General features: G+C 35.1%; 1 protein-coding gene across 10 annotated transcripts in view; it reads left to right on the top strand.

The window, feature by feature from the left end:
• The window catches only part of SNX7 (sorting nexin 7), a 114,086-nt gene that overhangs the window by 54,921 nt on the left and 45,481 nt on the right, over window positions 1-13,684 (top strand). For 9 of the 10 annotated variants that reach the window (XR_004816564.2, XM_035717677.2, XM_035717680.2 and 6 more), the window contains one exon: window positions 12,904-13,056. Coding sequence is in view for 9 of the 10 variants with exons in the window: in XM_035717677.2 (XP_035573570.2) it covers window positions 12,904-13,056 (153 nt within the window). In the remaining variant the exon portion in view is untranslated. Of the gene's footprint in view, window positions 1-12,903; window positions 13,057-13,364; window positions 13,425-13,684 lie in introns of those variants that run through there. The other variant, XM_035717681.2, reaches the window with a different exon arrangement.

Raw genomic sequence — 13,684 nt, 5'->3', positions numbered from 1 at the left:
GATTCTAGTTATGAATGTGAGGTGCAGATTCAACTACATTCTTTTCTAGATAACTATCCAGTTGTGTCCAAACTGTCTATTGAATAATCCTGTTTTTGAATAATTGTACCAGTAATTGTGATGCTACCTGTGAAATATACTTTCAGACATTCAAAAATTTTTCTTCTCATATGCACCTATTTTAAAACTTTTTGTATGTTCCTTTGATCTACCTGTTAAACATCACAACCATACTATTTCAATAATGGAGGTTTTAGAATATATTTTATGTATGATAGAACTAGGCTGTCTTGACTTGTTGCTCTTTTTGTTTGTCTATTTGCAGTGTTTTTAAAAGTAGACTTTAAAATACTTATTTGTAATGACAATCAAACACTTAAATTATGAGTCATTTCCTAAAAATAATTATTGCGTTATCATCTTCAAAACAACAACAACAACAACAACAACAACAACAACAACAACAAAACCCCTAATTGCACTAGTGGACTATTAGTGGATATATACATATCCAAAAGTACCATTAACTGAGTTTGTTGCATGCTAATATTTCTTCTAAGGTTACTATCATGTTTTTTTAGAATGAAGTAATTCAGAAAATATTCAATAATATGAGAGGCTTTTTAGGAAAACAAGTAAGAGCTTTATTAAAGAATAACTTTGTGGTAGAGAACCTTGTAACTCATAGACTTGAGCATATATGCTATTCCAGTTATATTAATCATAGCTCTCCAGAGCTATGCTGTACAAGATAGTACCCAGTAGTCACATGTGGCTGTTCACATTTACATTTGGATTGGTTAAAATTAAATACAATTTAAAATTCAGTTCCTTGGGCGAACTAACTATATTTCAGTAGTCACGTATGGCTATTGCTACTATTCTGAACACTCCAAAATAAAACATTTCTGTCATCACAGAAAGTTCTGTTGGCTAGCTCTGTTTTAGAATATGTTGCAAGAGCTGCTTTTTAACGTATGGTAGTTTGGTTGATTGGGTCAAAGAGGAAGGGTCGTATCTCGTATCTTTTTTTTGTTTTTTAAAGATTTTATTTATTTATTCATGAGAAACACAGAGCGGGAGAGAGAGGGGCAGAGACACAGGCAGAGAGAGAGGCAGGCTCCATGCAGGGAGCCTGACGCGGGACTCAACCCTGGGATTCCAGAATCATGCCCTGGGCCGAAGGCAGGGACTCAACCACTGAGCCACCCAGGCGTCCCGAAGGGTCATATCTAATTAAGGTTTTAGGTTTAGTAGGAATTCGGATGGAAAAGAGATGAATGTCTGAAAGTAACGTCAAGAGAATTCACTTGAATAAAAGTGTAACGTTTACTGTATTTCGGCAAAGATAACATGTAGTCACTAGACTCTTTGACCACATGCTTCATCACTTAAATATAATATTTCTGAGCATATCACCTACTATATATACATTTTAAATTCATAAATTATCAATTTATTCTACTAAATTCATATATTTTATCTGTATTATAAACTGTGCAAATACATTAAAAACATTGAATGAGAGTTAAATATAAGGTTGTCAAAAGGTACAAACTTCCAGTCATAAAATAACTAAGTCATGGGAATGTAATGTTTAGCATAGTAACTATAGTTAATCATACTGTATTATATAATTGTTTTTTTTTTAAAGTCTTTTTTTTTATTTTTTATTTTTCATTTATTTATGATAGTCACACACCGAGAGAGAGAGAGAGAGAGGCAGAGACATAGGCAGAGGGAGAAGCAGGCTCCATGCACCGGGAGCCTGACGTGGGATTCGATCCCGGGTCTCCAGGATCGCGCCCTGGGCCAAAGGCAGGCGCTAAACCGCTGCGCCACCCAGGGATCCCTCATACTGTATTATAAATTTGAAAATTGCTAAGGGAGTAGATCTTAAAAGTTCTCCTTACAAGAAAATGTGTAACTGAGTGGTGATGGATGTTAACCAGACTTATTGTGGTAATCACTTTGCCTGTATGTACAATACTGAATCATTATGTTGTACACTTGAAACTATAATGTCAATTTAAAAAAAAAAAGTTACATACAAATGGAAGTTCCTATATGTAGCCTGTGAACTGTTTTTTCATGCTCTGAATGAAGTTCACTGGCGCATTTTGGAGTTTAGTAATGTTGTTGAGGGTTGGATTACAAATTAGAGGATTCAGGTTCCAGGAAGAAATTATAGAAAAAGTCACTGAAACTTCAAAAACTTTACTTTTTTCTTGTTAATAAAATGGGAAAAATAATGTTTGCCTTACAAGTGAGAATTAAATTGGATTATATGTGAGATATTGTTTGGTTAAACAGTGAATAGAAAGCATTACTGGTCAGAAAATTTTAGAGCCTCTAAAAGTCTGTGAAAGACGTAAGTTTAGATTTTGCTCTGAAATAACTTTTAACCTCAGTAAAACCTAATGGTAATATAGCATATTAGAAAAGCAATATGAGATTAGTTAAAATATAAAATAAATATAGCATATTGCTATAAATATATAAAATATATAATATTTAAAATATATAAATATATAAATCATTTATAATATATATTATATAATATAAATAAATAATATATAAATATAAATATATAATATAAAATAGCATAATATTAATATAATATAGCATATTGCTTTTCTAAATTTAGAATATGCTTTTCAGAAACAAACACAGGAAATTATTGCGTCTAAAGAGTCAAAGACCTTGACTTTCTTTTTAAGGAGACACATCATTCCTTTTTTTTTTTAATTTTTTTTTAAATTTTATTTATTCATGAGAGAGAGAGAGGCAGAGACACAGGGGGGCGAGAGAGAGAGAGAGAGAGGCAGAGACACAGGCAGAGGGAGAAGCAGGCTCCATACAGGGAGCTCGATGTGGGACTCGATCCTTGGTCTCCTGGATCAGGCCCTGGCTGAAGGCGGTGCTAAACCGCTGAGCCACTGGGGCTGCCCTCATTCCTTTTTTAAAAGGTTTGTTTGAACAAGACTCATGGAAACACCTAGAAAGCAGTGAATGCTCTTGAGTCCAGTATGTATTTACTAGATCTCTGTTGTGCAGAAGATTCAAAGGAGATCACTATATTTTTAAAAATAGGATCATTTAAATAATTGGCTTTGTTGCCTCCAATGTTATGAGAAATCATATTCTTTACTTGAGGGATGTTAGTGGTGCTAGAGATGCTGACTTGAAAGGTGATGTGTCAACTACATTTGTGGGTGTTTATGACTCAAATTGTCATTTTAGAAAATGCATTGTGTTTTCCTGAACATATTACATTTGGATAACAAAATTGCCTATGGGTTTCAGGGAGAAAGTTTTCTAGTGTTTAAGAAATGTATGTATTGTAAAGTATATGACAAAGATACTACTTAATAATCATATGTATGCCTGAGCAGCATTGTATAATCAAGCATCTGATTTCTCCAGACACATCTTACCTCTCTCACGAATCAGAAAATAATATAATTTTATTGTTAAGAGCCCTCTTATCTCTCCCCTGCAATTTAATTAATACTTGTTAAGAAGACGTAGCTGTCAGATTAGAATTGGATTTTTGAATTTTCTATTGTCTTCTGATGGAGTGGCAATCTAAATCTTTTTATTTAGGTATATTATTTTCAAGAACTTTTCGAAATGATAATTTCCCAGCTTTTCTGATGATGAAGAGAAATTTTTAGCATTTGAATAAATAGATTGAATGGTTGACTTTTTTCCCATAAAAGGAAATGATAGAGAAGCCATTTTAAAAAGAAAACAATGAAGATATTTTTAAGAAAGAATAGCTGTTATTCTCAAATTGTTTTGTTCAAAATTTTAGTGATAATATGACTTTAGGGTTAGATCCGGGCACATTTTAATTTTGTGTGGGTATTTCAAAGTGTAAAGAAATAATCATTGGAAAGGCAGTAGGGAAACAAGCCAAGGTTCATTACTAATATTTCACTTTTCTAAATTCATTCATCAATACTACAAATAATTATCAAATTTCCACATAGTGTGAGCACTAGGGATGTAGTGTGGTCAAAAGATAGACACATGGCCCTCTTGGAACAGCTTACATTTCAACATAGGCAAATAAAAATAATAGCTATTTCTAATCAGTGTTTAGGAAATGAACAACAGACTGAAATAGACAACAACATAAGAGGCTACTTTGTACATAAATGCTTTTCTGAAAAGGATTATATGAGAAACATATTTAAGCTGAAATTAGAGGAAAGAGAACTAGCTAGAAGATATAAAATAGAATGATTTTTCAGATACTCACCATTTATTTAAGTCTTCTTAGATATCTCTCAGTAAAGTTCAAAAATGCCTTTTCCAAAAAGTTCTACTTTTTGTGATAAATGTGTTCCTAAAAACCTTATTTATCTTTTTTTTACTTGTATTTATCTCAAATTATAAATCTAAAAAAGATTATTTTACAACTTTGTTTTCAGCTTGAGTGTAGAAATGTAATTCATTTGAGCATATTTATCTTCTATCCAGCAATCTTCTAAATTAGTTTTAATTTTAATAATTTGTAGGCCCTTTGGGATTTATTATGTAGAAAATACTATCGTGGGTGCATATTGATAATTTTGTTATTTACTTGATATTTGGTATTTATTCAGCTGTTATATTTTATAAATATATATTTTCATTTCTTACTGAGCTGGCTAAAAATATGTTATAATGTTATTAATGATGGGACATTCTTGTATTATTCCTGATGCTAACATAAATGCTCTCAAGATTTTTTTCATTAGTAGTGATCTTGGCTGAAGTCCCCTCCCCCATCTTTAATCAGGTTCAGATAGTTCTTATTCTCTGTGATAGGAAGTTGGTTCATTGGTGAATTTTATTAAGTAGTTGTCTGCATCTACTCATAGAATTGTATGATTTTTCTCCATTATACACTTAATGTGGTGATTTACACTAAGAGATTTTCTCATTTTAACCGTCATTGGATCCCTGGGTAAATTCAATTTGACTATTAGTAGATTTGGCTTGCTCAGCATTGTTTTTTCTTTTTTAAAGATTTTATTTATTTATTCATGAGAGACAGAGGGAGAGGCAGAGATACAGGCAGAGGGAGAAGCAGGCTCCCTGTAAGGAGCCTGATGTGGGACTCCATCCGGATCATGGCTTGAGCAGAACGCCTTTGCTTAACCGCTGAGCCACCCAGGCGTCCCATTGCTCAGTGTTTTAGGATTTTTGTATCTATATTTCCAAATAAGAATGATTCATCATTATATGTACACTTCAAACGTATGCAATTTTGTCAATTCTATCTCTATAAAACTGGGAAAAGAAAAAAAATGAGTTGTAATTACTATTGCTTATGCCAGGAATATCAGTTTTTATATCAAGATGTTACTAACCTCATAAATGATTCCACATTGAGCTAAGTTTTGTGAGATTGCCATTATTTGTTAATGAAGAAAAAAATTCTTCCAATAATGCTTTTGGAGTGGACTCTCATAAGCTATTTTGATGTTAGGGGCTAAGTCATGATACTGGAGAGACTCTCCAGTTTTAATTGTATTGTCTGTATGTTCTTACTACTGTACTTGCAAATGGAGACACTGATAGGGTGAGGAAAAGGAATGTTTACTTGTCACTAGTTCTAGATTGTAATGTAAGGGATAAGGGATGAAAGATGGGTGATCGAATAGTTAGCTAGGGTGATTCTTAGAGAGGTAAGTGAAATCCCCTCTAGACCGTTCTTTATCAGTGATAGGTCACAGTGATTGAAAAAAGTTTGACTGGTGTTTTCTTCCATCATCCTGGCAGCTACTCCTGTAGAGATAGACTGTGCAGAAGCTGCTTTCTCAATCTGTAATTTTTATAAATGATACTTTGACAAAATTGTTGGTAATCATGGCAATTAACTCCCCTAGAATTATCATGCTGAAGTATATTAATTATTTATTAAATATATAGTTCAGCAGTCAAGCAGATTTGCTTCTAACACATGTTTCAATAATAGTATGTAATTCAAACATTTTTACAAAAAGAGTTTACTTTCTTCTATATGGAAAAGTTGGAACAGATACTCCAGTCATCTGAGAGAGACCCACTCCATGTAAGCTCAGCATTTTTTAAGCTCTTCTATTTTAAAGTCTCATTTGAGTATCATTACCCCATAGTATATTTGTATTTGTGTTAATTTAAAAATGTTTGTATATGCCTTCTATAAAATATCTATCCACAGAAAATATCATAAAAGATTATGCCATACTTATTCGTGACCTTAGCAATTCTCTAGGCGATCCCTGAGTATTAATGTGGACATAGGAATCCCAATTTGAGAAACATAGGTTAAGGCATTCCATATTGGTCTCATCATGAAGTTGTATTAGAATCGGGAGACTTTTCTGACATTAGGTAACGATCTGTTTCTATGAAATCAGTATGCCAAAAAATGAGTGAGAAAAGAAGGAAAATATTTCACACAGAGGCACCAGCCCTAGCATGGTACTCAGTTCATAGTTGGGTTTAACAAGTAGCTGTCGACGGAACTAATATATTTTCTAAAAACTAATAACTAATTTCTGATAAATAAGAAAAACTAAAAGCCTAAGAAAACGTTTGGAAATATGGTGGATCTTCTTAAGTTGCTGAACAGGTATTTTTAGTTACTAGAAAGTATGCTCTAAAATGCCTTCAGAGTTGGAGCAAAAGGTCTATTTGCATTTTTTGTTTTATGTAGATCCTCAATACGTATTCTCTAATATATTACAAATTGAGTGAGTGGGCAGATTCATTCAGGAAATTTCTGAGACACTAATCCTTTCATGGTCACTTCAGAATGCCACTCTAAATGCTTAGCCACTTGTGTGCTAAATGCTTAAGTCCCAGGTTCTTTACCAACATGTTATTCTAAAGAATCCTATAAAGTAGGGACTTTATATCTCCTCATATTACAGATGAGGAAACTTGAGAAGCTTATTATACATGTCTGTGATTATGAAATTTTTAAAATTCAGGAAAATAAAAGAGAAGACCAAACCAAATGTATTAATACCTTTAGGCAACCAAGAAGGATAAAATAGAGTGGAGCTGCCTCAGTGGACAGTACATGTATCAATCTAGACAAAAAGCATCTTGTCACTGAGGCAGGTTACTCTCCCTTGTAACAGGTGCATGTCTTGCTCCCCGTATGCAGCAGAGCACTGGACATACAGAAATGTTCCAGAAATGAGGATATTCATTGCAAACGACATTTGAATTACTTCCTTCAGACCAGTAAAATGTTCTACAGTTTTCTGAGAACCTTGAAAGCATAGTGCTGCAAAATAATTGATTGAATCAGAAGAGAATATGGCCCCAAAATAGAACCAGATTTATATATTTATTAGTGAGTAGGATTAAGCATTCATTTTATTGGAATAAATTTTTTAGTTTTCAAATTGAACCACATCACCATTTTTTGGTCTAGAAGAATTCTAAGGTAATTTAAGCATCATTAAAATATCCAGCTAAAAATCCCTTTTTAGGTATATGATTTGCAGATATCTTCTCCCTTTCAGTAGGTTGTCTTTTTGTTCTGTTGATAGTTTCCTTCACTGTGCAAAAGCTTTTTATATGATATAGTCCCATTTGTTTATTTTGGGTTTTTTTGCTTTTGCCTGAGGAAGCTTGTCCAAAAAAATATTGCTAAGACCAGTGGTAAGGAGTTTACTGCCTATTACTTTATTCTAGGAGTTGGCTAGTTTTAAGTTTACATTCAAGTCTTTCATCTATTTTGAATTGATATTTGTATGTGGTGTAAGATACTGGTCCAGTGTCATTCTTTTGCATGTGGCTGTCTAGTTTCTTCAATGTCATTTGTAGAAGAGACTGTCTTTTCCCCATTGTATATTTTTGCCTCCTTTGTTGTATATTAATTGGCCATCAGATATGTAAGTTTATTTCCATTGATCTGTGTCTCTTTTTGTGCCAGTACCATAGTGATTTGGTTGTTATAGCTTTGTAGTATAGTTTTGAAAACAGGAGGCTTGACACCTTCAGCTCTGTTTTTGCTTGTTTGTTTTTTGTTTTTGTTTGATTGTTTTCCTTCAAGATTGTTTTGACTATTTGGGAACTTTTGTGTTCCTGTACACATTTTAGGATTATTTGTTCCAGTTCTTTGAAAAATGCCATTGGTATTTTGTTGGGTTTTTAAAATTTTTATTTATTTGAGAGATAGAGTTATGAGAAAGAGAGAGAGAGAGAGAGCATGAGAGAGAGAGAGAGAGAGAGAGATCACAAGCAGGAGGGAGGGGTTTCCTTTTTTCCTCTCCTCTTTCTTTTGTCTTTAACCATCCCTGTATATCTCTGATTTAGGAAATACAGCTCTATCTTGGTCAGAAACTTTTAGGGATTTACCATTTCCTGCAGAATCCATTTCGTGCTCGATATCATTTATACCCTCAAGCAGGTATAAATGAATCTTCAATCAGCCTATCTGGCAGCATCTCTTGTCTCCGCTTGTCCACTTCCAAACTCCACTCCTACCTCTTATCCAGTCTCTTGTCGCAGTCTGTCACATGCCATCTCTGTGGTTTTGTTTATGCCTTACCTTCATCCAGGTGTTTCTTCCCCCGTCCCTGCCTACTGAATTGACAGTTAAAATATCCCCTGATCTAATTAGAATTAATCCTCCATCCTGTGTCTTCCTATATCTCTTTAATTTTTTCCTCCATTGTGGTTTATATCACATTGTACTTCATAGTTTATATATAGTCTTTGGTTTTTATTTCATTTTTGCACATGTGTATCCTAATAGATTACAAACTCCTTGAGTTAAAGCTGAATCAGTTCAACCTTGTAGCTTGGTGCTGTTTAGTCAGTGTGGAAAAAAACATGGGCTTTGACTTAGGCAAGACCTTGGTTTGAATCTCTATTATGCCACTGTGTGATCTCTTTCATTTTTTTCTCCCAGTTTCCTAACTTGTAAAAGGAAGATAATAACACCAAATTTGTAACATTATTCAGATTAAATGAAATAATATATGTAAAGTATATAGCTTAATGCAATGGCCCACAGCAGAAATGCAATAAATGGTTATTATTCTCTTTGCTGTTACTGGTACTATAGTAGGGAGTCTTGGAGAAAGACTGTTTTGTTTGCCTGAGCTCTTAGTATTAATGGTTTTCATTTAATTGTGTGGCTAATTTCTAGCTGTGTATAACTGAAGCTAGAAATTACCCGTTAGCCTTGCTGTTAAATATAAATCTCCCCCCCACTTTTTTTTTACTATCTTAAAATCTCATATTACTTATTCTGGTATTACAACATTTTCCTGGCAAAAAGGGTTGCTTGCTTCTTCTGTTTTTCCACTAATGGAGGGCCAAGTTGTTTCCAGGATTTGTGAAAACAATTATTCAAGTTTTAATCCTTTTTAATTCAGTCTTTTCTGTGCTATTTTATGAATTGAATTTTCTAGTTTTAGAGTTACTGAAACCTCCTGTGTGGCGAGAGGGGCAACAGCGTGCTAGAAAGACTTCTTTGGCCTGCCAGGTTCTAACACATCTTACTTTCCCACTTTGGTTAACTTTTTTAAGTGTTTATGTTCTAAGCCTGGATGGCACCATGCAAATGTACCTTATACCAAAGAACTTGCTAAAATTGAAGATAACTAAGGGAAAGGACATATGATGCTTTTGTAAATTATTAGGAAAGATAGAGTCCAGCTCATTCTTCATTTGAATTAGGCATTTTGTGCTTATTATAAATTAAGAGTTTCCTAGAATTGAAATTATGGGAAGATGAGTCCGTGTGGGGAATTACCTAATATCTCTTTACTCCTTTCCCATTAAAACAATGATGAAATCATCAAAGAAAGGAAAATTACTCATCTCTAGCTACAAAAAAAATGACAAGAATTGATCATGTATATTTAAAGCATATGCATCATCTTCCACACTGGTGAGAATAGATTAAGAAATAGCACTAGAAATTGACTTAAGACTGAGACCCTGGCAGAGGAATGAAATACTTCCAGATATCAAAATACTGGAAGAAGAGAAGGAATCAACTTCAGTTTCACCAACTCTTAATGATGATGTTGGTGGTGATGGTGGTAGTCATAGTGATGGTGGTGGTGGTGGTGGTTGGTGATGGTAATACATAACATCTAGTAGGCAAATTGTCAGGTACTATGAAAGTCAATAGTTATTTCATGCATTTAAAATCCCTGTGTGATAGGTATGGTCATTTTTATATCCATTTTACTGTTGAACAAACTAGGGCTTCAACAGCTAGTCTTACCCAATGCCACATAGTTTATAAAGACAGAAGTGGGGCTTAAACAACTCAGTCTAACCAGTCATCAGTCTTCTTAATCCCAATGCTGTGCTGAGAAGGCTACAAACCTCCTTTCTGTAGGCAGGAGTGAGATCAGAGAACAGGACAGGACTTCTCTAGTAGCTCTCAACCAGAGCAGAAGCACGATCCAGCCAGACCACCACTTCCAAGGGCTTTTATGAGGGGGAGTTGCAGACTGATAAAGGGAAAACTCTTATAAACCCCTTATGACAGGGATATCATGTTAAACTCTCAGGAAGGGGAGAAAGATAAAATATATGACTTAGATACTCTGTTTCCTAAAGCCAATTTTAGTAGAGGAGTCTGCCAAGAATCCCACTCCAGTGCATAGCAATTTTAGACTGCAGAAGCTAAGCGGGGGAGAATAATAATGCACTTACAGTTTGTGTAGGTACCTTCCTGATCCTACATAAGAGAGACTTTTTGTTAATAGTTTCCATCTGGCTATGAAAATGGCACAGTTTCGTCCAACAACCTAGAAGAGTGAGCTTTCTTCCAGAAGACCCAGATCCTCTTTGGAACATTTGGCCTTCAGCAATTTTACTCTCAGCTTATCCCATAGCATCCACAGCCCACCATCAGATATCCCGTGAACGTCCCATTAACAACTCATTAGACAGATTCTCTAAGATTTCTTATCGATTTTTTTTAAAGATTTTATTTATTCATGAGAGAGACAGAGAGAGAGAGAGAGGCAGAGACACAGGCAGAGGGAGAAGCAGGCTCCATGCAGGGAACCCAACGTGGGACTCGATCCCGGGTCTCCAGGATCACGCCCTGGGCCGAAGGCGGTGCTAAACCGCTGAGCCACCTGGGCTGCCCAGATTCTCTAAGATTTAACAAAATAATCACCCCAAAGAGTACACATACTCATAAAGTAATAAATGGCCTCACTGAGATAGTTTACAAACAAAACAAGTAAAAAAAAAAATCCCCTTCCTCCCCCCCAAAAACATGAAAGTCAACCTGCTATTGAAATACATCTCCCATTGATAATGGAAGATATATATAATACCAAATGTCTATTCTTAGAAAATAAAGACAAATATAGCTGTGATGAAATAAGGACAGAAAAGTGGAATTCCATAGAGAAAATAATAATGATGATGAAAATAAGAATAATGAGAGTAATAATTCATATAAGCATTCAAAACAAAATAATGTATTTTGATTCTAAGACATTCTCACATTTTAATGCCTCTGAAATGGGGATCTTAAATAATAGCCTCTTTCCAATACTTCCAGTTGCACCACATTGGTAGTGTATGATACCCCTTTGAAAACACGAGAGAGCTGGTGTCATTTCTGCTTGAAGTTTCCTGGCCTTGGATCTCACCCAATAAAATCCAAGCACTTTACCACGAACTGCACAGCTCAATGAGAGCTAGTCACCTGTTCCTTCTGTTATTTCACCTCCTAGAATTTCCCCCTTTTTGTTCACTCTAATTCATGCTACAGCCATGCTAGCCTCCACGTTCTTCGACATCTAGGCATGCTTCCACTTCCAGTCTGTCTGTTCCCTGTGTTGTTTCCTTTGCTAGGAATGATTTTTCTTCTAAGTGCCGCATGGTTCATTCTCACGTTTCCTCTAGTATTTAATCAAATGACACCTTCTCATTTAGGCTTTCCCCTGTCATCTTATGTGAAACTGCATCATCCTACATTCCCTGTCTGCCTTTCTGCTTCATTCTTCTTTCTAGCATTAATTTTCAATTGATTGTTCCTATTTCATTTATCTTGCTTGTGGTCTGTCTTTCCCCGGTTGAGTATAAGGTCTGGTACAAGCAGGGATTTTTGTCCATTGTCTTCACTACTGAATCTCCAAGTCCTAGAAGAATGCCTTACAGAGAAGGCACTTAATAAACATGTTCTGAATATATGAATAAATAGTGTATATAAATAATGTATGTCTAACTATATGTGTTAATATGTAAATACACCAAATATAAAACAATGAATTGATGGAATACATGTTCAAAGGTTGGTGGGTGGGGTGGGAGGAGGTGTAACCATCACACTAAGCCTGTCTGATGGCTCATGGACTAGGTGTCAGGTGTCTTGAGATATCAACCTGCCTCTGTTACCAGCTCAGTTAAATTTGGCAGGTTAATCCCCTGAGCCTCCAGGTTGGACTGCATAATCTGAATGGATGTTATAACATTGTCAGTTAAATTGATCCTTCTACTAAAAACAACTGAAAAATGAGGACCAGCAAGAGGAAGCTGTTGAATTAAACCATACCTCTTAACATAAATATTATCACCATAAACAATAGTGGTAGTGAGGGTTAATGCAAAAGAATTTTGAGATAACTTGTAGTTCAATTTCCTCTGTTTTATAAATAGTGAAACCCAAGCCCAAGGTTTGAGGGACTTAGCCAAGGTCAAATGCTAATTCGTGGCAGCCCTTAGAACTCTACTCAGCATCTCTGGCTGAATCCGGTCTTCTTTCTACTATAACTGGTTAGTACAAAGAGTAAATGCCGGTGACTTTCCAAACAACGAATTATACTTAAGCTGTTTTGATATAATGTTTGGCTTAGATTTGATGAATTCATTTAGTGGCAAGAATACATTGATCAATGCATCTCTCTTTGTGATCTAATTCAGCTTACAGAAGAGATTGGAAAACTTGAAGATAAAGTGGAATGTGCTAATAATGCCCTGAAAGCAGATTGGGAAAGATGGAAACACAATATGCAAAATGATATCAAGTCAGCATTTACAGATATGGCTGAGGAGAATATCCACTATTATGAACAGGTAATTAGTGATATGTGATATTGCTTCATGTTATGAAAGTTATCCTCTCTTTTACTTTCTATCTGTCCCTTGATGAAAGAGTCTATTAAGGAAGCAAGTGTCACATTCAAAAGCCTCCTTGGTGGCTCAGTGCCAGTAGAGTTGCCAGTTAATAGAGTAATGCTGAACCCACCCACCGAAACAAATGTGTTTATGTGGAGGAAGGATGAAAGTCTTCCTTCTTACGCAGCATGCCCCAAGTGCCTAATTTGAGCCTTGATGTGAGAAAGAAATATGACACCATTTTGTTTTGTTTGTTTTCCCTACAGTTTCTTGTTTTGGAAGGATTTGAATTTTTCAAAAGCACCTGGTAATGCCTCCTACTGATCCTCCTGTCTTATTTCCTCCTCCTCCCCCTTTCTTATGTTATAAAGGGTTTCCAGCATGAGAACAGGACCAGAGGTTTGAATGAGCAGAAAATCAAATCGGGTTCTGGGTCCTGTGTCCCTGCCATTTCTACCTTGCCATTCAAAACCTCAACAAAAAAGCATGCTATTCTTTTTTTTTTTTTTTTTAGTTCATTTTAGTTTAGTTCAGCTTTTTTTTTCTGAAGTTCAAGATAGAACCTAGTCATCATTTTGCTTTTCAA

This window comes from Canis lupus, chromosome 6 (genome assembly GCF_003254725.2).
Source record: "Canis lupus dingo isolate Sandy chromosome 6, ASM325472v2, whole genome shotgun sequence".
In the NCBI taxonomy this organism is placed as follows: domain Eukaryota; kingdom Metazoa; phylum Chordata; class Mammalia; order Carnivora; family Canidae; genus Canis; species Canis lupus.
The sequence above is the reverse complement of the archived record's forward strand: the minus strand, read 5'-3'. Positions and strand labels throughout refer to the sequence as shown.